Source organism: Cynocephalus volans, chromosome 14 (assembly GCF_027409185.1).
Source record: "Cynocephalus volans isolate mCynVol1 chromosome 14, mCynVol1.pri, whole genome shotgun sequence".
NCBI classification, from domain to species: domain Eukaryota; kingdom Metazoa; phylum Chordata; class Mammalia; order Dermoptera; family Cynocephalidae; genus Cynocephalus; species Cynocephalus volans.
In genome coordinates, this window is record NC_084473.1 from 30,336,811 (window position 1) to 30,363,622 (window position 26,812).

General features: G+C 35.4%; 1 protein-coding gene across 1 annotated transcript in view; it reads right to left on the reverse strand.

Annotated features, from left to right (window-relative positions):
• Positions 1–26,812, reverse strand: part of MEMO1 (mediator of cell motility 1) — a 121,330-nt gene that overhangs the window by 40,045 nt on the left and 54,473 nt on the right. Inside the window, exons 3-5 of the mRNA XM_063078310.1 lie at positions 13,591–13,659; positions 2,041–2,153; positions 20–131 (exon numbers count right to left, since the gene is read on the reverse strand). Coding sequence (XP_062934380.1) covers positions 20–131; positions 2,041–2,153; positions 13,591–13,659 — 294 coding nt within the window. The remainder of the gene's footprint in view (positions 1–19; positions 132–2,040; positions 2,154–13,590; positions 13,660–26,812) is intronic.

A 26,812-nucleotide genomic window follows, 5' to 3' on the forward strand; every position in this document is an offset into this window, starting at 1 on the left:
CTTATATCAATCAATGTACCTTTCCATGGCTTTAGCTGTGTAAGGCAAATGCATTTCAATACTGTGTTCATCTTCATCTGTCTGCAGAGACATACGTTCAAACATTCCTGTCTTCCATAGTTCTCCATAAACTAAAGAGATTTCAAAATATATTAAAACAAATATATTAATGTATATCCTTATCCTGTAAGATTCTACCCAGTAACAAATGCTTTGGCAAGAGACAAAAGCACCACATAGTATTCTCTTTCATTTTTATTTTTTAAAAAAAGAAGAAAAATGAAAACAACTAGTTTCGTAAGTACCAAGTAAAATAATAATACTGTACATCTAAAGACTTATTCATCATTTGCATATGTTACATAGTTATATAAAAAATAATTTAAGTTTTTCATCAGTTCCATTCATTATTTCTAAAACCACCTGTGGGTCTGGGCTTTTCCTTGACTTTAATCAGTACATGATACTACCAAGAATACAATTATAATTCCTACTGAAATATGGAAAAACCACAGGTCTATTTACTCATGAGGTTAATAACATAGTTTCTGAGTTTTGTTTTGTTTTTTAATAAAATGCGTGGCATTACTATTTCAGACCTCAGATTTCTGCCATATCAAGAACAGAAAATTCCCACTAAGAATGCTATTTTCCACAAAATTCAAAATTAAGTTTGTGGTATACATCAGAACATAAATTCACCACAGTACCATGCCAACTTAAAATGACCTAGTAATTCAGACCCTTCTGATGAGTTATACTTAAAAGTAGATATTGTAAAGCAAGAAAAAGATAAAACTTAATATGTTTAAAAAAAAGAAACGAATATTTTTGTTTTATCATAGAACAAAATCAACATTTTTATAAGCAGATCTTTAAATGGGTTTACCAATATCAAAGAAATAAACAGTGGTATAACCTCTCTTCTATAAAATTACACCTAGTTAAGAATTCTCCATTTCTTCACTGACAGGCTATCCAAAACCTCAACTTTCTGAATGCTCCAACAAGTTTTTAAAAGCAAAGTGGTTCCCTAAAACCATCTCAGAGACTAAAGTTAGTAATAATTCATGCTTCATTAATAAGATGTACTCTAACAACAACTTCCTAATGCTCTATGATACTTAAAACCCAAATCATGAAAATTTGGCCTAAGATAAGGAAAAAGAGTTAATCATTTCTTTTGCAAGTAGATTATTTCGTTCTACAGAAGAAACTGTGGCAAAAATTTCTTGAAACAATAGTATCCCTAACATACTTAAACTATAATTTGATGAACTGGAAAGATATACACCAAGTGCACTTACTTCTTGGGAAGATAAATTGAGTTCTGGATGAGGGGAAAACTCTGAGTAAACTGTGGATAATGAGTACATCAATATTTTTTATACAGTTCTCTATTTTAAATTATTCTCCCCCACTCACCCAAAACTACCCTTATAAAAATCAAAGGCTTTTACTGTACACATCTATTGTATAAAAAACAACTCAATAATAATATAACTTATGAAACTCTGGAAGAAAAACTAAATTAAAATAATAAGATGTATTTAAAAATAAAATATATTTAAGATTTATACAGCACCTTTCTTTCAGAGTTTCACAACTACAGTCTTGTTTTAGTCCATAAAAATCATCCAAGATGAAATAAAGGTATTATCACCATTACCTAGTTATAGTGAGAAAAGTGATATACAAAGAGATAGACAAACATGCACAGAATCTTTCATCAACTGGTGTGGGTACTAATTTCTTGTCTCGTGGTACAATGAGTACATGGTACTTCCCTGAATATAAATTTAACCACTACAGTCTGCAGACTAGTGGATCTGACAGATTTCTATAGATAGGAGCAAAACACTAGTTGTCTTCTGTAGACTTGAAAGATTTTCTCTGCTTTTGTCTTACACAGATTAGTTACAACAAATTTTGTTTTAAAAACTGAAATATTACTTATGATATTCTTATTTTAAAATTATCTTACAATTCCTATTAAAGAACTTTAGTTATTTAAAAGCTATAAGATTTCCATATACTTACTCTTTTGGTCAATACGAAGGTCATACAGAGGTGTCCTATATATATCTACACTGGAAAGTGCACATCGAGAGAGGGGCACATGATGAGAAGGCCCGAGGATGAAAATTCTCCGGCTAGGAGACATGAAACAAAAAACACAGAACAACTGCACTTCTACACAAACCATATTAAATAAAAGAAAACAAAATAAGTAATTCTAAAAAGTTATTTATTGTCTTTCTGGATTGATTTCATTACCTACCATTAAGGGCTGAACTGTGTTCCCCCAAATTCATATGTCGAAGTTCCAACCCCCAGTACCTGAGACTGTATTGAATATAAGGTCTTTAAAGATGTGATTAAGTTAAAATGAGGCCATTAGGGTGACACCCTAATCCAATATGACTGGTATCCTTATAAGAAGAGACACCAGGAGCATTCCTGGACAGCAAGAGGATGGTTATCTACATGCCAAGGAGCAAGACCTCAGGATAACCAACCCTGCCAGCACCTTGATATTGGACTTCCAGCTTCCAACTGTGAGAAAATAAATTTCTGTGGTTTAAACCACCTAGATCATGGTATTTTGTTATGCAACACTGATGATTTGCTCCTCAATTAATTAAGTTCAATTGTCTTTATGTTAGAAGGCCTTTAAAAGAATCATTTCAATGCCTGGAAATACAAGCTATCAATTTTTACAGTAAACCAATCTGCTATGCATAAAATCATTTCTGTATTCACAACAGCTAGAATATGGAAGGTTTTTGATAGCTGTATTTTATTCACTGAATTTTAAACATCTTGGTGATTAAAATCTCAAATTCTAACACATTCTAAAATCATCTTCGGCTGGCTGTTTAGCTCTATTGATTCGAGTACAGCCTTACAACACTAAGGTCATGGGTTCAGATCTCCATACTGGCCAGCCACCAAAATAAAATAAAATAAAACTAAACTAAAATAAAATGAAATCACTGTTTAAGATCCCCACAACTTTAATAAAAATACATAATAGTATAAAATTCAAAATTTCCATACAAAATATCATTACAAAGCATTCTACATTTCTTTCACGGCAGAGAAAAATGGCATCTTTTTGAGCAGAATTCTATGTAATAAGCTTTCTTTATTCCCATTCAAGTAGAAGTCATTTTAAAAAACAAACTTGATTATGTGTTATTTTCACTGTAGTCTAAAGAAAAGAACTGAGCTAAACTGTAGCTTAAATCTTTATAATCTCTTTTATCTCGACATCAAGGTAAAACTAATTTCCCCTCATTTTATCTCAAACATCCAAACAGCCCTACAATCTAAATTCCAAAACTATGAGAAAGAAAGGAATACATAATAGGCTGTGTACCTAGAAAATTAAGTACTCAATTAGTTGAGTACTTAACTAGGTGAGTACTCAATTAAGTTGCTCAATTAGTGGACAAAAACTGAGAGATGATCTAATTCATTCACATCAAAAATTTGCAGCCAAGGAATGTGTGCTTTAACAATATTTATTTTGATAAAATTCCATTACATCTACGAAAATTAATCTATTGTCCGATATATGTTACTTCATACATTGGGTGGGGGGAGGGAGAGATTATAAAAGTTGTGAATGGGTGATTCTCAGTTTAGAGTCCCAAAATCACCTCAAGATGTCACACATAGCAATCTTATAAGGCTTCATCCACAGGCCATTTCTGGTCAGAAACGTAACTCTTTCTATCCTTCTCCCTCCAGTATGTTATTACAACTGCTAATCCTCACTCCCTGAAATCACCTCTATCATCAACTCAGTAACAATTTCAGGAAAAAAAGATCAACTCTATAGATTCCAAAACAAACAAAGAGATACCACTCTGTTCTCCTCTCTTAACAGCACATAAATACCATGGCAATTTTTACAATTAAGAGTCTAATGTGGCATATATAATGGTAACTCAGGAATGTTTAGGTGATTTGCCTAGCAGGTATTATGTGAACCAAGAATCAAGTATCAGAAGGGGCATTTTTCTGACTGAAGAATGAATGTATTTCTATGAAAAGACAAAGGGACAGAATATTTAAAATCAGAACACTCCTGGAAAATCTAGAACATACAGTTAAAACATGAAATGATTTTTAGGTTATCAATCTAAGCTCAAGGCACAGATAAATTTCATAAGTGTAACAAGGTTCTAAAAGTGGCCAAAAGATGAGCACTGCTCCAAAAATAACATCCAAGGTCTGCTGGAAGCCTGATTGCCTCCTCTGATACCTGGCTACTTTACTTACTTGCCTTTTTGTCAGACCTAACCTAGACGAAGGGAAAAGAGCCACCAACAATCTGAATTAACCAACTGTGTACCCAACAGATTCTTTCTAATTTGGTAGAAATTTACCCATAGCCAACAGAGTGAAGTTCCACATCTGATGAGGAGAGATAATGAGAAAAAAAGAGGTTTAGGTCCCATCAATACAAAACCGTTAAAAGTGATGTACCCAAAAAGAAAACAAAAAAAGCTAGAAATCATTGAACAGAAGAGGGGAAAAGGGCATATTAAACCTGTAGTAATCTCAAAATGGGTCTCTTTGTTAATCTAAATGCTAACAAAAGAAAATTAACAGTGTGCATTAAAGTTCACACATTTTCTTTATTTGCTAGAAAACTAGATCAATAAACACCAAAGCTATAGGACTATTTCGGAGAGAAATTAATAATATAGGTACTGGAAACAATGCCACTTTCCTCTCCTTTGATTAATTGCAAAGTGCTTTGTCTTTAAAAGGAGTAACTTTTCAATATTACCATATTACACCTGTTGCTACACAGATTAAAAAAAAACTTTAATATAAAAAAATGGAGGGAAAAATCAGTAGGCATTCTCTTAGAAATAAATGTAGTTTATATATAATAGTTCCAGAGAATTCACATTTGTGGAGTTACTTACTCTGATGATGACAGTTGTCTGTACACCCAATATATAAGCTGTCTGAATGTCTACCCTCATAAATATTTATTCAATTACATATTCCAAATAATAATTACTTATTCCAAATACATAAGTAATTTTTTAAAGTTGCTTCACTAGAAGTAGATATTTTAACTAAATAATAAAATGTCACATCACCCCAAAAAAGATTCTTTTTTGCTGTCTTTTTCTGTCCTGCAAGGCTTTCTGAAAAATATGAATCAAGATCACGTACATCCTGAATTCTGGTTTTTTTAATTAGAGTTTTAGCAATAGTCAGAAAAAGACTTGACAACTATCAATATGGAAAAGAATTTAACTAAATGTATCATTTTTTTAATTCCTTAAACAGCCAGAATGATTTTTTAGAAACAAAAATCAGATCATACAATCAATAAATAAATAAAAATAATAAATCAGATCAGATCACTTCCCTTACTTAAAGCTTTTCATGGCTTTTCATGATCACAGGATAAAATCCAAAATCCTTAAAATGCGTTCTGAAGTTTCAAATGAACTGGTGTCTTCTTGTGTCTCTTGCCTCCTTTATCGTAACACTTTATGTATACTAATCTTCTTGCAGCTCCTTGATAACACCCGCAACTTTACCTACTTCAAAATTTTCACAAATACTACTGTTCCCTTTGCTTGGCAAGCTTGGCTTAAAAACCATTTCCTCAGAGATGCCTTCCCCAATACCTTTCCCACAATTTAAGTCAAATCACTCTCCTAAGGTCTATCTTAGTAGTTCTTAAAGTGCAAACTGTGGATTCTTGGTATTTCTTAAGACTCTCTGAAGCAGTCCACAAAATTAAAACTATTTTCATAATAATTCAAGGAAATTATTTGCCTTTTTCACTGTGCTGACACTTGCACTTCTGGTGCAAAAGTGAGGGTAGGTAAAACCATTAGCACATTAGACCAACCATCAAGATAGTGAAATCAACCTATACAAGTAGTCTTATTTTTCACCTACACTCACACTAGGTTTTAAAAAAACAAAGGCTGGTATCAATTTCATTAAATCTTGACCCATGAGTATATATCTTTTTTATATTCTATATGACAAAAATGCATTCAATCTGTGGTAATAAATGCATAAAGTACTTCTGCTGAATGCAGAAGTATGTCTCAGGGAAAAGCACTTCTGTGATTTTGAGTTGTGAGCTGAACTAGACACTTTTTTCACGGAACACAATTTTTACTTCAAAAAATAACTGTAGATAAATATGGTTATTACAATTTAGGGACTTGGCAGAAATGTTCTCAAAATTGAAGACTACCATGTCCAAGAAAACAAACAACATACGAGTACTTGTTGTCAATGATAAAATTGACGCTATCAAGTGAAAATTAGACTTTTACTAAATTTCTATCACTGTGAGCTTGACAGCTTCCCAATAATTAAAGGTTTTTCTGATAAAATTGGTGATATTAACACAGTGGTGTTTTTTCATTTTTGTTTTTGTTTTTTTTTTTAAGATGACCGGTAAGGGGATCTTAACCCTTGACTTGGTGTTGTCAGCACCACGCTCACCCAGTGAGCAACCGGCCATCCCTATATGGGATCCGAACCCATGGCCTTGGTGTTATCAGCACCACACTCTCCCGAGTGAGCCACGGGCTGGCCCGACACAGTGATTTTTTTATGTGTTGTGAAGTATGAACATTGAAAAGATCTGTATAATTCAATAAACAAATATTTTCCAGCTGTTCCATTAATAATGTTACAAAATCAGGCAAGGTTTTGTAAAAGATCTATTCAAACTGCAAAATAGACAATGAATTTACTAAAACTACAAAAAATTCAATGATATAACTACAGATTTCATAATGTAACTAACCTTTAAGAAACTACCACTTTTTAGTTCTGATGTAGTATCAAAGAAAAATATCCATAATTATCTGAAAAGGTGATTAAACTATTGCTCTTCCTTTTCCAACTACATATCTGTGTGAGGTTGGATTTTCTTCATATTCCTCATCCAAAACAACTGATCACAACAGACTGAATGCAGAAGCAGATATGAGAACATAGCTGTCTTCTATTAAGACAAACAGTAAAAACAGATTTAATAATTTTTTAATGTAAAATACTTTTACATTTTGTAAAAAATGTAACACAATGACACTTTTCCCACTCTCTTTTATGACTATATTAAATAATGTACTTATTTCTCATTTTAGAAAATATTTTTGTTAACCTCTAAAGGGTTTGTTATTATTTTAAATAAACTAATGAATTGTTTTTGAAATTTCTCATTTTAATTTCTAATTCATTATACAGTGATAGATGTAACTGACATTTGGTGTCCTAAATAAAAGTGTAAGGGTTCCTGAAACCAGAAGTTTCAGAACCACTATATTTTACTTTCAGCTTTTTAATCAGATTTTTGACTTAAGTAGATATCTATTTTTACTATTATATTCTTAATGCTCATCTCACTCACCAATTTATAAGCCCACAGAGCTGGAACCACGTCTGTTTTATTAATCACTGTGTCTCCAGCCCTACCTACCACCATACCTGGCTCATAGCAGTCACCTAATAAACATTTTTAAAATAAATATGCTTTAATTTATTCATCAATTTCCCTCAGAGATCAGCACTTGAAATCCTTTGCTACCAACTCTGTAGATTTAAACTGGCAAGTTTATTTGAAAACAAGCTTGGTTATCATCTTATAAGCCACCTCACATACTCCCCATTAAATTATAGGCCCTAATAGTTACTATGAAAAGAAAAATCTTGTTAGACCTGACTAGCCATACTAAAAATCAAACAATCATTTTGTCACTTTAATCTCAATTTGTAATCATTTTTGCACTTAAATTTTATATTTTTCACCATAAAAATATCTATTTTTCATAGAAGAAAACATACACAAGGTATCATCTACACACAACTATTGTTACCATTCTTTTATTTCTTTTCAGTCATGTTATCATTTATTTTACCTCACATAGTAAATACTCTTTTTTTCCCAATTTTGCACAACTTTATACCCTGCTTTTTCTACCTGCTATATTATAAGTATTTTCCAAATTACCACAAAGCCTTCATAACCATCATTTTTAATAACTAAATAATATTCCCTTAAGTAAACTCATATTTACTTAACTCACTATTAGAAATTTGAACTCTTTAAAAACTAATGCTGCTGTGGAAATCTAAACACATTTAATTTTTTCCATTTTGGGATTTATTAAGATAGAGACTCAAAACCTGAATTTCTAAACCAACAACTATCTACATTTTTATGAGTCTCATATATATTAACAAATTGCTTTCCTAAAGCATTAATGTGAATAGGTTCGGTATCACTTATCCAAAATGCTTAAGACCAGAAGTGTTTTGGATTTTTTCAGATTTTGGACTACTTGCAGAATACATACTGGTTGCAGGCTAGCAGATTAGCTCAGTTGGTGAGAGCATGGTGGTCATAACCCTAAGGTCCAGGCTCGATCCCTGTACTGGCCAGCCACTCCCCAACCCCCGCCGCAGGAAAAAAAAAAAAATACACACTGGTTGAGCATCCCTAATCCGAATTCAAAGAGCATTTCCTTTGAGCATCATGTCAGCACTTCAAAAAGTTTTGGATTTTGAAGCATTTCAGATTTCAGATTTTCAGATTAGAGAGGTTCAACTTGTATATACTGTCAATTGAAATGTATTTTTTTTTTAGGAAAAACAACTAATTTCACCATAATCTAGCCAGTCCTGAATTATGGGAATTACTGTACTGTTCTTTAATTGGTTCATTTAAATTGGTATCTCACTACTATTGTTATTTCCATTTCATTTTTAGAGAAGTATATTTGTCTGCTTTGTGTTGCTCTAACAGAAAACCTGAAACTGGGTAATTTATAAAAGGAAGAGGTTTACTTTGCTCATGATTCTGGGACAGCTGCATCTGGTGTGGGCCTCAGGCTGCTTCTTCTACTCACGGCAGAATGTGGCAGGCAGCAAGGTGCCAGGGTCTTTTAAAATACCAGCTTTCAGGGAAACTAATAGAGCAAGAACTTACTCACTACCTACCATCCCCAGGGAGAGCATTAATCCATTTATGACCGATCTGCTTCCATAACTCAAACAGCTTCAAACACTGCCACATTGGGGATCAGATTTCCACATGAGTTCTGGGAGGACAACACATCCAAACTCCATCATTCCACCCCTGGCCTCCCAAAACTCATCTCACTCTCACATACAAAATACAATCATTCCATCCCAACAGTCCCAAAAGTCTTAGCTTGTTCCAGCACCAACTTAAAAGTCCAAAGTCCAAAGTCTCATCTGAGACCAAAGGCAAAACTCCTTCCAGATGTGAACCTGTAAAAATCAAAAACAAATTACCTACTTCTAAGATACAATGGTGGAACAGACACTGGGTACACATTCCCATTCCAAAAGGGAGGAATAGACCAGAAGAAAGGAGAAACAAGCCCCAAACAAGTCCAAAACCCAGCAGGGCAGACATTAAATCTTAAAGCTCCAAAATAATCTTCTTTGACTCCACCTCGGGCATCCTGGGCACAATGCAGCATCTGGGCCCCCAAAATATCAGGCAGCCCTGCCCCCACAGCTCTGCTGGGTACAGCCCATGTGCTGTACCAGTGCCTGCAGCTTTTTTCCAGGCCAGTGTTGTACATTGCCAGTGGCCCTACAGTTTTGGGGTCCTGGAGGCAGCCCTGCTGCCTTGGCTCTACTAGACATTTCAGCAGCAGAGGCTCTCTGTGGGGGCTCCAACCATACTTTTCTGCTCCGCAGCTCCACCCCTGCAGCAGGTCTTTGACTGGGTCCCCAGGCTTTTCCATACATCCTTTGAAATCTGGGTGGAGGCTACCATGCCTCCACTGCACTCCAGTTCTGCTGGACTGCAAATTTACCACCATATGCATGCCACCAAGGTTTCTGGCTTGTGCTCTCCAGAGCTGCTGCACAAACCACACTTGGGGCTGCTTGAGGCAAGGCTGCTCCAGCCAGAGCAGCTGGGATGTAGGGAGCAGGTTCCCAAGGGCAGCTGTACCCTGGATCTGTCCTCTGGAACAACTCGGTCCTTCTGTCCTCTGGAACAACTCGGTCCTTCTAGGCCTCTCCGGGCCTTGTGATGGGAAGGGCATCCTTTCAGACTTCTGAAATGCCTTCAGGGCCTTTCTCCCATTGTCTTGGCTATTAGAAACTTGGTTGTCTCATAGCCATGCTAATGTCTTTAGCAATCAGCCTATCTGCTGCACCCTTGCATTTTTCTCCTGAAGGGGTTCTCTCATTCTCTACCACAAGGCCAGGCAGCAAATTTTCCAAATATTTACTCTCTGCTTCCCTTTTAAATTCTGGCTCTATGTCATGACTTTGCCACCATAACTCAGCGTAGGCTGTTACAAGTAGCCATACAGCTTCTTTAATGCTTTGCTGCTTAGAAATTTCTTCTGCCAAATATGCTGGTTCACCACTCTTAAGTGCCACCTCTGAAAAGTCCTAGGGCTTGGACACAATGCAGCCAAGTTCCTTGCTATGGTGTACTAAGGGTTATCTTTTGTTCAATTACCAGTAAGTTCATCATTTCTATCTGAGACCTCATCATCAGCATGGCCTTTACTGTCCACATTTCTATCAGCATTCTGGTCACAACCATTTAACCAACCTCTAAAATGTTCCAAATTTTCCCTCTTTTTCTCTTCTTCTGAGTCCTCCAAACTCCTCCAAACTTTACTCATTACCCAGTTCCAAAGCCACTTCCACATTTTCAGGTATCTGTATAGCAACACCCCACTCCTCCATACCAATTTTCTGTATTAGTCCACTTCTGTTTCTTATATCAAAATACAAGGAACTGGGTGATTTATAAAGAAAACTAAATTTATTGCTTACAGTTTCTGAGGCTGGGAAGTCCACAGTCCATTTGGTGATGCTGACAGTGAACCAGGGGTCTCAGATTGCAAGATGCAGATTGCAAGATGGTGGAAGCAGAGAAAGAGAGAAAGAAAGACAGACTCTCCTCTTCTTTTAAAGCCCTCAGAACCACACCCCTAACCACCATTTTTAATCTCTTCACTATCACATGGTCCTAAAATCCAATCACCTCTTCATGGCTCTCCCTTTCAATTACCATAGGATTTCCCACCCTCTTAATAGTCACAGTAGGGGCCAAGTTTCTAATACATAAAACTTGGAGGACACAATTCAAGATTCAATGAGTTTTGGAGGATGTAATTCAATCCACTACAAGAAGTAAAACATATTTTCATTTTTCTTTTATTAATCATTTATACTTTTTCGTAAACCATTTAGCAACTGAGTTCTATGATTTTTTTTTAATAATACTAATCCCTTATTTGTCATTTTTTTGCAAATACTTTTCCCATTCTGTTTATTGCTCCTTTTGGTTACATTATGATGAGTTAGTTTTCATGTAATTTAATCTGTTTCTAATTATAATTTATCACTTTTTATAATCTCCCCAACAATGTCTCATAAGCATTTAGCTATCCTGTGTTCCAAATTTGCTGTGGTTCAATATTCTTCTCCACTTAGTTTAACAGCCTTATCTAACTGGTATTTACTTTGATGTATGGTGTTAGTAGAGAGTCTAAATTGATTTCTTTTTCCAAGCTGCCAGCCAGCATTCCAATACTAATTTTGAAATAATTTTTCTACCTGTTATTCTTAAAATCCTACTTGTACCCTACCACTTTTAAGTTCTAGGAAGTGAAGTGATATTATTTACATTTTAAAAAGATGATCCTGGTTGGCTTGAAGAAAATGAATTACTGTGGAAGAGTGGAAACTTGTGGTATAGAATTTAACCTTCTCTCTTGGACCGACTATCATTTTTTCTCTATAGTTCTCATAGGTTCCAAAATGATATTCTTCCTCTATTTTCTCAAAGGACTCTATAGTCACTGCAATACTCAGGGAGGGCCACTTTCAAGAGAATCCCACTGTGACTGTCAATTATTATTTTTACACTTAAACCTTCAAATATATTTATTCAGAATTCAATTATTATATACTAATTATAAAAATAATCTGATCATATTACCACCCATCATTTGCTTCGCTTTCTCTTACTTTTCTTCTTAGTCCTTGGATCTCTTCCCTTTTCCTCCCCCTTTTCTTTTTCCTTCCATTCTCACTTTCCATCAACTTATTTAACACATGCTTTCCATTTCTAACAACACAGACTCTATACCCCTCTATTCCTAAGCCAAATTTAATTCTGGGATACTCCTCCAGTACATGACACCATCAATATGAGAGTACTTGAAAAAGTTTGTGGAAAAATAGAATTAAAAGATAATATGAATCTTCCCATGAACCTATTGATGTAAAAATTTTTGATGTAAAAATTCTGCCAAATAGAGAAAGGTTTAGAAAAAACCGTTATACACTAACCTTGATTATAGCTGCTTTACAGGCCCAGGTCAAATAAAAGAATCTTCTAAAAATCTTTCCAGTTGAAGTTCTATTTGCTCTTATTCATGAAATAAATTAGTTAAGATTGTATACTAAATATGCATCAAGAAATAGACACTCCTCATAAAGACACTCCATCATAAATGAGGCAGGGCTAACCCAAACCTTACCAATTTGACAATATTATTGTTGATTACTAAAAACTTCCTAAAAATAATTTGCAACAAAAGTATGATATAGTGCACAGAGAACACAACATAAAAATTAAAATAACTAGATTTCTTCTTTTAAAAATTTGAATAAATTGCTCTAAGGCAAAGGAGAGGGATGTGGGGATTTTTTTTAAAAAAAAACTCATGGCTGCTATGAGTTATTTCTTTTGAATAACTATGCTACATCTCCACTAGTACAACTTTACTGAAAAATCAACATTTGAAGGAATTAAGATGACTGATTGTTTTATGTATTCACATAGTTTGTACATCTGGTAATATAGACTGGATCCTGATATTGGTTCACAACTAGTAAATTAATTATTTAAATAAAATGCTGGTCAGCAAACTAAGTAACTTGGGTGGCTATTTCCAGCAGAAGCTCCTGAAAGTTCACAAGTTTCTTTCTTTAGAGAGTAGTACACTAATTAATCAGTCTCAACTTCCCAAGCAGTTTTTTGTAAAAAGCTAATTTCAGAGCTGTCATTGACTTATTAAGAGTTAATATACTTAAAACACCATATTAAATTCACTGTTAGATTACTAAATACTTCAAGTACCTTATCCTGTCAGTGAGAAATTATTTTCTTTCAGTAAGCAAAATTTAACAAGTACAATAAAGAATTTTTAATTACAAAATGATTAAAACAGAATAAAGCACTTTGCATTATTCTTAGAAATGCTCATCTCCAGGTTTTCAAAGAAAAATTAAAAACCAAAATAATTAATCTTCTGCTAGTTTCAGAGCTAAACGTTTTGCCAACTGAAGGGAGGGTAAAAACTAAATGTTCAGACAAAGAAAAGAATAAAGGAGTATTAAAGTTTTTCTGAACCTACAAAAGTTATAAAAAATTCATAAAAAGAAAAAATTCCTAATGAAATCCAGTGCATAATGTCATCAAGAATAAAAAACAAACTACTTCTATGACAAAGCAATTATCATATAATTCCCAGACTTCTCCCACTTAAAACTTTATCTGACTATGTTACTTACGTAATAGATGGATCCACTTGTTTGTAAGCATGGGCGGCACAAGACCCACAGTACGTATATCCTGCATGGCTACAAAACAAAATATTTTTTAGACTTAATTATCAGGTTCAAAAATCAAGATATTTTGAAAAGAAACTTTTGAAAGAAATATAATAACTACGGTAAACATAATAGAATTTAGTGCATAGATTAAAAAACAATGCAACTTCTAGAATAGGGAACACACAATTGTTCTATACAGTGTTCCAATTTAAACTTTAAAAATATTTTGTAATCTTTTTTGGTCTGAAGGATAATTAAACTTGGAGATGATCAAGGCTTACTTAAAGTTGTTAATGTAACACTAATACAGGTTGAGTATCCCTTATCTGAAATGCTTGGGACCAGAAGTGTTTCACATTTCAGATTTTTTGGATATTGGAACATTTGCATATATATTATGAGATATATTGGGGACAAAACCCAAGTCTAAATACAAAATTCATTGGTGTCATATACACCTTATACACATAGCCTGAAGGTAATTTTATACAATATTTTAAATAATTTTGTGCATGAAAGTTTGCATACATTGAACAATCAGAACTAGCAAAGCTGGCATCTCAGCCACCTATGTGGACAGTATATGGTTGTTTGGCATCACCATCATTCCTGACTCTGAATTTTTATGCTACCAATAATCTATCGTTTTCTTACAATTATTAACACATAAATACTTAACAGTAAAAAAAAATGACATACTATTAATACAATAAAAAAACAATGTGTTCAGGGTAACTAAACAACACAGCTGCATCACCAGAATACCTGTTATCAGCTGTTAAACACACCAACAACAAACAGCAGCAAACTTTCCGTCTCTACCTACAATGCTATGTTTTGATTAAAATATTACTGTACACCGTTTGGGTTTTTTTGTTTTTTGGGTTTTTTTTTTAGGTGAGAAGAAATATCAGAAGCAGGAAGTGGGTCCTCTAGGGAAGAGAAGGCATGCTGCTGGATGGCTTTTTTAAATGTTTCCTCCAGAGTCTCCAGCCTCATTAACACCAGCTTCTCTTAGAATCTCTCTTTGATTTTATAAACTGACATGATTTCTTCTTCTGTTATGAATGCACACTGTTCTTGTACTTCAAATAAGCCCATCACACATCTTCACCATGTCATCTGTAGGCACTTTTCCTGAAGTGTTTAACAATGTCATCTTCATTGTCACTACTACCACCATCATCTTCACTCAGAACCATTTCAGCTATTTCACCATCGGACAATCAATGAACAACTGGAGCCTCGTTAACAATGTTAAAAAACTTCTTCAATATCCAATTCTTCCAGCTTACTGACGAACACTGAAAGTTACAGGAACACAACTGAGATCTTCATTCTTAGCTTTATGTAGTATTTTTCTGTTTTTCATTAACTTCTGCTCATCAGTTTCAGCATAGAATTTCAACAGTTTATCCTGTTTCTTCAGGTCACATAACACCATACTCTTCTGTAAGATGTTTCACACTTATATCACTGTCCAGTTTCTCCAACAGCTCGACTTTCTGTGCTATAGATAAACATAAATACCTCTTCTTTTTCTTTTTCTTTTTATCACTGCTACCCACAGAGGATCTGCAGGCCTTTTTGGCATTTTCAACAATATCTTTACAGCACAGAGCAGAGACTAAGCAAAAAAACACAGTGAGTAACGCACACAGGGGGAGTATCATGGAGAACCTGCCGTTGGTGCATCCAGCCTACAAATGTGCTACTTTATCACCCTTCATGCATGCACTTGCATGGGGGAATGTGGGTGTACGTAGGTAGAAAAGATGTATCACAGCTGAAGAGTGCTGGGAGGGTCTTTTTTCCCTTAGAGATGCTGAATAAACTATATACAGTGAGCCTAAATTTTGACTGTGACCCATCACATGAGGTCAACTATGGAATTTTCCTCTTGAGGTGTTATGTACAGGGTCAAAAAGTTTCCAACTTTGGAGCATTTCAAATTTCGAATTTTCAGATTAGGGATGCTGAACCTGTAACATATGAGTTTTTGATACTCTTCTTCAATAGCATTAGCAGACAGTTACAGGCCAAGAGGAAGTCAAATCAGACTAAAACAAATACCCTACAACTAACAATTCACTTCCCTGTATCTTTAGTGGTAAGGAAATGGATGTGGCCTTTTATATAGTATGCCTCTCATTTCTCTACATACTGCTCTTCCTTTTCATCCTCTGGTCTTGGCATTCAGTCAATTCTCTTATCACCTATAGAATGACTAGGTTTCTTGACCTCATTTTTCTTTCTTGACTCATTCTAGTCACATGAGTCTAGAGTCTTCCCCTAGTGCTTACTTATTAGTATATGGTCAGTGGTATGCTGGTAAATATTTTAACAACTGGCTCTGCAGAAAAAAATGTATGCACATACATATATACATAAGCTTACTATAAAATTTTACTTAGATAAAAATATATGTATCATGATTTATAAATAATGACAAAATATGTAATACTTTATTATAAATTCCATATAGCCAACTGAAGTCACAATCAGTTTTTGCTGAACTCCTATAGCCAAGCGATGGTTGCAATGACAAAAGAGTAAAACAATGAACATATGCCTGAACTTCACTTATTCATCAGTGACTTGTACAACTTCTTCGCTGATAACAGTTTTCAAATACTGGCAAGAATACTTCCTCACTTTTTTGTGCTATTCACAATGTAAAGGCTGTAGACACAACATAATTTTGAGTTTAATCTGCATTATTAATATTTTCCCATTACTTTCTTATATGTAGACAACCAACAAAGCCATGATGTGTAGCAATTTGCCAATTAACGTGAATTAAATCATTCCCACCACAGCTGATGCACAGAAAATTGAAGATGAACAGTAAGCTGAGAAGACAAAACACAGACTGGGAGAAAATATTTGTAAAGCATATATCTGATAAAGGATTGACATCTGAATATGCACAGAAATCTCAAAACTCAATAAGAAAACAAACCACCCAATTTTTAAAAAATAGGCAGCCATTTAGCAAGATGAAAAGAGCTCTAAAAATTGGTTGCACAGCAATGTGGATATACTTAACGCTACCAAACCGCACACTTAAAGATGGTAAATATTATGTGATATGTATTTTACCATGATTAGTTTTTCTAAACTAAGACATGAACAGATACGTCATCAGAGAATATTTTGGTGTGGCACATAAGCACACAGAGAGATGCTCAACATCATTTAGGCATTAGGCAAAGGCAAATTAAACTGCAATGAGATACCACTGACACCTACCAGAATAGCTAAAATTAAAAGAGTGACCATACCAAGTGTGGCAAGAACTAAAACTCATGCTTTGGTTATGGAGATATAAAATGGTAAAACTGTTTTGGAAAACCATTTGGCAATTTCTTAGAAAGTCAGACATACTCCTACCATATGACCCAGTGTTTCTACTCCTAAGAAAAATAAAAGCATTTTGTCCACATATGACCCAGTGTTTCTACTCCTAAGAAAAATAAAGGCATTATGTCCACACACGGATTTGCACACAAATGTTCACAGCAACTTTATGTTCACGGCAGCAGTGCAACAGGCAAAAACTATTGGAAAGAACCAAATGTCTCTGAAAAGTGAATGGATAAGCAAATTGAAGTCTATCCATACAATGGAATACTCTTAGCACTAAAAAGGAATAAACTATTGACATTCAAAGTAAGTATGCTTTTTAAAAAAAAGTTAAAAATAAATAAATAAGTACATATATGCTAGAGGGAAGAAGCCAGACAAGAAGAGATTACTACATAATTCCGTTTAAATAAAACTCTAGAAAATAAAAACTAATTTATAGTGACAGAAAGTAAATCATTGAACACGGAACGGGAGGAGGAGGCAGAGAAGTACACAAAGGAAGAATCATAAAAAGACACAAGGAAACTTTTAAGGTCAATAAACATGTATGTTATCTTGATTGCTAGTGATGGTTTCATATTTATACACATGCATCAAATTGTACAGTTCAGATTTTTTGTTGTTGTTTTTTGTTTTTCTTTTCATCTTCACTGACAATGACCCTCTCTGCAACAAAGCCAGGAACTCCCTTACTCCTGTCACAAACACGGTGTTTGGTTTTGTTTTATATTGGCGTAAAAGAGACATCACAGAGAATCTACCATGAGAAACATTTTTGACCATACAGTTCAGTGAAATGAAGCACGTCCACATCATTGAATGTTGCCGCATTGCTCTGGCAGCCACTCCCTCTCCCCCCATTCATTCTGCCACAACTCTTCCTTCACAGGTGCCTTCTGTGGGGTTCATTCATGTTTGCCCATCTACCTCTTTTTTTGTTGGTGAGGAGGCACACGCAATCATTTGACCAAGCTACTGCCATGGGTATGTGGAATGGGACTGAGGATCACTCGTGGGAACCAGGTGGGAGAGAGAGTACACATCCTGAAAATTAAAGATTGATTATAAAAAATAAAAACAAAAATAAAATGAGTAAATAAATTAACCCTGCACCTAGAGCAAAGTGCCACAGCAGAGAGAGTGCTGGGCTCATCACCCAGGGTAGATGGGTTAAAAAACAAATTGTACACTTTAATTATATGCTCTTGTGTGTGGTACTAATAATACCAAGGTCAAGGGTTTGGATCTCTTTACTGGCCAGCTGCCATAAATAAATAAATAAATAATTTTAAAGGACTGGCCGGTTAGCTCAGTTGGCTAGAGCATGGTGCTGATAACACCAAGGTCCAGGGTTTGATCCCTGAACCACCCAGCTGCCAAAAAAAATACATAAATAAATCAAAAATATATATATACGCTCTTGTATGCTAATGATAGCACGATGAGGCTTTTTTTAAAAAATAGTCCTAATCTGAACTAGCTTAAGATATGAAGGGAAAAAATGATACTCCCATAAATCAGTCACAGCAATACAAGACAGTGTAGTATGTTTAATCAGGAATTAAATCAGTGTACAGGACATTCACTAACCTCACTGAAATCACTGAAGGCTTTAATTAATGGCATTAATGGTAGTCACTCTATATTCTCACAAATCAGTTCTAATCTTAGCCAGAAGGAAATGTAAGTAGTTCTTTGGCTCAGCACACTCAGTTTTGCTACCATCCACACTACTGATCTTGGTTTTATAGCCTAACCAGGGGATCTGTTTTATTCCGTTATGGCCCAAATCTCCAAATGCCTGAGACCCCAATACTGACTGCTTCAAATTCCTAACACGTGCTTGTGACCTTAACATTACTGTTCCATTGTCAATTCAGAAGTATGCTACCTTGGCTGTTCTTGTGGACTTTAAAAACCACCTTGTCCACCTGGACTAGATCTGCCCTGGTCTATCTCAAACCTGAATGACATCTCAGATTTTCCACAATGCTCTGCTCTTGGTTGTCATTCATATCCCATTCCTCCACTTCTCAATCTTTATCCTTAAATTGGTTCTTCCATCTTAGATCTATATTTCAGACTTTAATTTGAATTTAAAAGTCCTGATCCCCAATCCATACTCTGATCTCTAAGTCAACTTGTCTTTCTAGTCCGAGTCTCTCTTGTTTTTAACAGTCCCATTCCTCACCAAGCTCAGTTCTTAAAATTCAGAAAGGCTTCTAGAAACATTGGATTCTTCAAGTATGGGTATAACAGAAATAGTAAGAGTAGAAAGGTAAGGGCATGAGGCAAAAGAAAGAACATGAGCAAATGTCCAACTGCAAGATGTAGATGAAAAAAAATACAAGACTAGCCTGAGTGTAACAAGAGAGTAATGCAAAGCAAGCATCTGGCAGAGTTGTCTGGGCTTGACAAAACAAGATACTGAAAAAATGCTATGGGCTCTTGAGCAGAAGAGTGACAATATGAAAATGTTATTAGGCTAGTACTGAAAAGCATTAGCACAGAGGATAGATTAGAGTCTAAAAAGTGTTAGGAGAAGCTCTCTTGGCAACCGTGGCAGTGCTATATCCAAGCATGAGGTACTAATGTCATGGTCTAGAATGGCATCAGTACTGGTGAGAAATGAGAAATGAATGCTCTAGAGACCAAAAAAGAAAAACTGACAGATCTTAGTGAACAAGTATAGTGGAGGAGGAGGAAAATAATAATAGTAACATTTACTGAATGCTTACTATGTGTCAAGCACTCTTCTATGTGTTTCAAAGTATTTACTCATATAATCCTCACACCAACCCTATGAGATAGGTATTATTATTTTTCTCATTCTGTAGATGAAGAAACTAAAGCAGAGACATTAAGAAACTTGCTCAAGGTCACACAGATGTTGTGGCCACCCAGGACTTAAAGCCAGGCACTAGAGTTCTAGAACCCACATAACCACCATAAGAGACCTTTACAGGGAAGGAGTTCATAAAGTAGGAAAAGCAATAAGCCTGAAAACTGGAAGATTACTTCAGAATTATATACCTTATAATATCACAGGAAAGGATGAAAGTTTTCAAAATACAATTAACTGTTTTATAATGGAACTCAAATTTCCTTTCTGAAGTTGAAGGCATAGAAGTCTGCTTGAAGTAAAGACAAAATAGTTGCAGAGAGAGAAAGAGTCTTAACTTGAGAAGGTCTTAACTTGGATAGACAATGCACTGCAGAGTGTTTAAAAGGGCGGGGGGGCAGGACTGGCCAGTTCACTCACTTGGTTAGAGCATGGTGCTGATAACACCAAGGTCAAGAGTTCAGATCCCCAAACCAGCCAGCCACCAAAAAATAAATATATAAAATAAAATCACCCACACACAAAATATCACTGAGTGCACCATCTCTCTTAACCTCCACCATGAAGAACTTTACTTCATGAGAGAAGCAAGATCATAATCAAAGAGAATTTCTAATACTCTCTTTTATCCTGGCCCAGATACACGGTAATGAAAAAAGCCAGAGTAATAATCACCAAATCTCAATATAAATGCTCTTTTCCCTACCCCTTCTCTTGCTAATTATGATTCTCATGTATGTGGAAACAGTTTTCTCAGGGGATCACTTATAATAAAGGAGGACTCAGTAAAGATACAGTTTTTTCTTTTGTGCATAATAGCCAGAAGAACTATGAAAATTTGAGCTCTACAGCTATACAAATATGTATTGTAAAAATGTGTCCCATTCAGTCTTTTAAAAGCCCTTAAAATCCTTAATGCAGTAAGTCATCTCTGCTAGCTTTTCCAAGACACTCTGGTTCACCACATAACTTCTCATGAAGGCAAATACAAAATTATATTTTAATATCGATAATTTTTTATTAGGTTAAAACCATGCCTCTAAAACCAATCCTTCTTTTAACAGAGTGCTTGTTTCTCCCTTTACTCCTACACAGTAGACCCTTTACATCAGCAAGTCCAGTTCCTAACCCGTTAGAATTTCAGTTTCCCCCCCGGAGCTGAAATCAAATAAGGACACAGGGCCACTGTCCATGATCATTCACTAGTTAAGTGCCAGTTTCCCACACAGCAACCCTGCAATGTGCATATAACTTAAATTCCTACCTCAGGAAAATTGCCAATTACTATATGACACAGACTTTCACTGGTTCATTCTGAGACCTTCAAGGTCATAGGTGAATAGTATATAAACTGTCACCACACATTCTATGTGAGGCTTTTCATCAAAGAGGATATAAGGAATAATAAATGAATACTTAAGTAAGATTCAATAAAGTCAGATTCTAGTAGTCCTAGTTCTAATTAAATACCATCAAAAATGCAAAATAAGAAGATTGGACCAGATGAACTGAGAAGATCTCCTCCAAGTCTGTAAAGTCTACTTTAGCTAAGGTAAGATCTAAAAAGCTAGAAAGTAAATTATAAAACTCCTGTGAACAGATGGGATCAACTTGATTGACAAATGACTTATACAGTCTGCAGAAGCAGCAGCTTCCGCACTGCCTCTCAATTTTATTCTGCTGTACCTAGTCTTTTACTCTTTTTCTTTTGTAGGCACTGCTCAATGGCCCTCATGATTCCTACCCCCACCAAAAAATGTTAGTAGATAATTATGCCCAAAACAGTGTCCAAGTTAGTCACTATTCAGAATAATTTATTTTTACAAAACAGAATCTCACAAATACCAATTAAACAATACCATGGGCTAAGGATAGTTATTAAAGTCAAATAAAAATAAATTAACCACGACGTTGCATACCTACTATTTTTCCTACTATTAGAATATACAGGATTTGAGATACCGACATGAATACCCTACTGCTTAGTATAAACAAGGATTAGTGATAAACAAGTTGTACATCCCCAGTAAGTAACTTAACTACATAACCTACAAAGATTCATTGTCTCATGATAAACAGTGGTAGAACACTACAAGTATGCTTCACTATATACAAACTAGTTTTCTATATTTTTTAGCTTTTAAACTCTTAAACTGCTTTTTATATTAAAAGTAACACATACACATAGCAAAAATGTTTTAAAAAAAAAAAGGGTACACAATGAACAGTGAAAGTATCCTTTTCCCCATACTACTCTTACTAAGTTAACTACAAACAAATCAAACTCTATTTTAAATATAGGAAGGGAGCTTCAATATCCATAGTATATTTTATAGTAAAAAATAATTTCATCATGTTAATAGCTTCAATTATTTGATTATATTTTTATATTCAATGAGAGGTTTCCTAAGTGATGCATACCTGTACAGCTCCATTCTGAGGGTTACTGAGATGTTCCTGCATAGTGCAAGACAAGCAAGAAGACTGGCCTCAAGGTGCCTGGCAGTCCTGGTAGGAAGGCTTTCAGAACTCGTAGTTCATGAGATCATTTCAATATATATCCCTGGGCCACATACTGTTTCCTGAATCTCAAGATAAGTAAGGCAGTTCTAAATTCAACCACAGAATATTTTTTAATCAAATTAATTTCTTTTAAATCCTCCAAATGTGCTTCTCTATAAGTTATAGAGATTAGAATTCATTAAGACAGATCAATAGTCAGTCTATGGGTAAATATTTATTCTTTATTCACACTATTCTATTTAATCTACAGTAATATAAAAATGAGCAGAATGATTAAGCACTTTCAAAAGTATGCCATTTTCACACAGCCTAACTGGTTACAACTCTATCTAGGTTCTGCGCTTGTTTTATAAGGACCCCCGATATGATTTATGTCTATTAAGGTAAAATCTAAGAAAAGCTGGTACCAGAGAGCTAGAATTTATAAAATTTAAAGTATGTTTTTTATAAACTTGATTTGAAATAAAAGTAGAAACCTTAAAATAAGTTTTCTAATTCCTATATAAGCATGTTCTTATAGAGATCCTTTCGTGCTATATGATGATGAAATATTTGTTGTTGCTTTTCTGCCTCAAAAAAAAAATGCTCACTCTAGAAAGAAAAATAATTACTTCTGGAAACTATATAATAAGATAAAAGTTGGCTATATTTAAAGTTTTCATATGTTAAAATAGAAATTGCCTATTTATGCACAAACATAACTACAAAGTCATTATATAGCAGAAACATACACACAAAAGCCAAAACTATTTTAAAATATCCATTTTAAAATCTGTGACAAGGGCCGAGCCCGTGGCGCACTCGGGAGAGTGCGGCGCTGGGAGCGCGGTGATGCTCCCGCCGCGGGTTCGGATCCTATATAGGACTGGCCAGTGCACTCACTGGCTGAGTGCCGGTCACGAAAAAGACAAAAAAAAGAAAAAAAAAGAAAATCTGTGACAACTTGGAAATGTTACAAATCAATATATTTGTATCTTAGGCTAAAACATTTCATTTCCTGGATCATTGCCAATAATTTCAATTTAAAACTAATTACAAGAAAGGCTAGCCAGTTAGCTCAGCTTGTTAAAATGTGGTGCTGATAAAAATAATTACAAGAAGGCAACAAGTTTGGCTACTTTTTCATAAACACTAGCCTTAATTATATGTTGCTTCAACTCAGCTCCCACATTTAGAACAAGTTTTAAGTAGAAAGGTGGCATACCATATAATTGTCAAATATTAGCAAAGTAATGGAAGAAAATAGAACCTATCTCATGAGTTATTACAAAGAGATTATTAATCCATTGTTTCTCACCTAATCAAACTTATGCAAACTTCCCCTCTCAACCCTGAGTCAATTTTTCTTTCTCTACTAAATCACTTCATCAAAATTAAACATTTTAGGGCCAGCCCATGGCTCACTTGGGAGAGTGTGGTGCTGATAACATCAAGGCCATGGGTTCGGATCCCTATATAGGGATGGCCGGTTAGCTCACTTGGGAGAGCGTGGTGCTGACAATACCAAGTCAAGGGCTAAGATCCACTTACCGGTCATCTTTAAAAAAAAAAAAAAAAAAAAATTACAAACATTTTTAAATCTCCCAACTGAAATAAAAATCCTCTCAATACATTCCCATACAGATATTGCTATTTGTTTTAAAACAAAATTCCTCAAAACATTATCTATACTCACTGTCTTCATTTCCCTCACCTCTCATTCTTTCCTGAGCCCACTCTAATAATGCTTTTATTCCCACCACTCCACAGTTTTTCTTCTCAATGTCACCAGTGATCTCCACATTGCCAAATTCAACTATCAATTCTCAGTCCTCATTATATTTGACCTGTTTGCAGCATTTGACACAGTTGGTCACCTTCTCCTCCCTGACACATTTTTCATCCTTTGGCCTCCCAGAGATACCACTCATCCTCGGTTTTCCTCCTTCCTCACTAGTTCCCCTTCAGTGTCTCCTTTGCAAATGCTCATCTTCATTCCAAACTCTAAAAAAGGTGGCTTGCCCAAGGGCTTAGTCCTTGAAATTCTTCTCCTGTCTATCTTTATTTTATTCCCTAGGCAACCACACCCTGTTTAGACTTAAGTCTAAAATAAATCAAGCCCAAATTTCTATCTCAAGCCTGTTCCCCTTGCCTGTACCTACACTCCTTCACGTAACAATGGCGTTACAAGGTGATAAACCCATCCTAGAGTTGAAAAAACGTTAAGTCAAACCATCATACCTCGGGGATCATCTGTACTCCAGATTTACATATCCAGCTGCCTATCTGAAATCTCCACTTGGATATTTAATAAATACCTCACATTACCAGGATTGAAACCAAACCTAGATTCTACATAAACACTTCAAAATTTACTCTCCACTTCCATTTGTCTTCCATTTATCAGTATCCTTCCAGTTTCATAGGCCAAAACTGAAGAGTCATCCTTGACTCTTCTATCCTGTTGGTTCAAACTTTAAAATACATCCAAAATACAATGCTTCTCATCACTTCCACCTCTAGCCCCCAGTCCAAGCCACTATGTCATCTCTTTTCTGCACTATTGTAATAAGCCTCCAAAACTAGACTCCCTGTTCCCAAACAATATAATGTCCATACAGCAGCAAAAGTAATCCTTTTCAAACCTAAGTCAGATCATGTCACTCTACCACTCAAAACTTGTCAGGACTTGCCATATCACTCAGAATAAAAACCAAGTCCTTGTGACAGCCTTACAGAGCCTCTTCATAATCTGGCCCTCTGCTGCCTATCTCATCCACCCCTTCCTTGTACGTGCCACTCCAGCTGTACTGGCCTCCTTGCTTTTCCACGAACACACTAAGCATACTCCTGCCCCAGAGCCTTTGGGCTTGTTGTTCCTCAACCTGAAACCCCATTCCTCTGGGTATCTGCATAGCTTTCTCTCTCACATCATTCAGGCTCAAATATTACCTTATCAGGGAGACCTTTCCTTTCTTTCCTATGTAAAATAGCAACTCCCTACCCATACTGTCACTCTCAATCCTCTTATCTGCTTCATTTTCCCTCTTAGCACCCATCAGCACCTGACATAAAATATAATTATTTAATTGTTTACTGCCTGTCTTTCCCAAGTACAAAGATGCAAGTACCATAAAGGTAGAGGTTTTGATTTATTCAAAAAGCAGCACTAGGGCTGGCCAGTTAGCTCTCTTTGTTACAGCATGGTGCTGATAGCACCAAGGTCAAGGGTTTGAGTTTCTGGACCAGCCAGCCACCAAAAAAATTAACAAAATAAATTTTTATTTAAATTTTTTAAAAGCAGCCCTAAGATGAGCACCTGGCATTTTTAGCCTGGTACATATTTGGTGAATGACTAAATAAATAGCAAGTCATTTTGCTAAAAGTTTTAAAAGATTAGCTCATTTAATAACTTTTTTTAAAAACTATAAAGAGGAACTATTATTGTTCTATCTTTACCAATGCAGAGATCATTATCAATGCGATGCAGAAATCATTATCAATGCAATGAAAGCATGAAAGATTAAATAACTTGCATGTCACACAGCTTATAAGTGGTGAAGTCAGGTTCCCCCATCTATTAAATAAGATCAAGTTAGATCACACAACTAAAGTACTTAACAAAATGCTTGACATACAAAATACCTAACATTAATAAAATATGACTTATGTGCCAAACATTAATCAAGGCTCTTTATGTGTATTTACTCAGTTAATTCTCATGTTGATGGCTTGATAAGTAGCTGCTATTATTATTATCAATATTTATTATTTACCAGGGCACCAACCTTACCTCAATAAAGTTACATAAAAGATGCTGTGAGAAAAATGTCACAAACTCCAACTTTTACTTTTCTCAGAAAATGTTAACATGTGCTTAAAATAATGTGTTTTGAAAGTTAGCCTTGAAAACGAAATCAAAATTAATTGAACTCACAACATATACAGACACACATTTACTGTGTGTGTACTAGCTTGCAGTTCTAAAAAACTAACTCTCTAACATTCAAAGACAAAATAATCACAGACTTTCTCAATTTAAAAAAAATCTAGCCATTGGGGAAAATATAGGAAAAATGGTCAGGGCCCCTCAGATGTTCAGAATCTTGCCAAGCATTTTATGTGTAGAGGCATATGCGCTCAGGGGTTCCTTGGTTATCCTCTAGTGTAATTACACATGTGCACCCAGGTGTCCTGGATTAGGGACTTAAGTATAAGGATGAGTGGCTCTGATCCACGGCGCCGCCCACCCCTGGGATGCCCCCTCCCTGTGGCGGGGGAGGGTGATGGGGAGGCTACTACTGCTGCTGGAGGCTGCTGCTGCTAGTGCCCCCGGGACCCTCTGCAAGACCACTGCCACTCCCGGACCTGTAAGCTACTGGATCTGTAAGCTGCTGCCACTGAGGAAGCTGAGGACTGAACTCATGTCATCTGCCAACAGCTCCTGGAATCTTTCCCAATTACCTA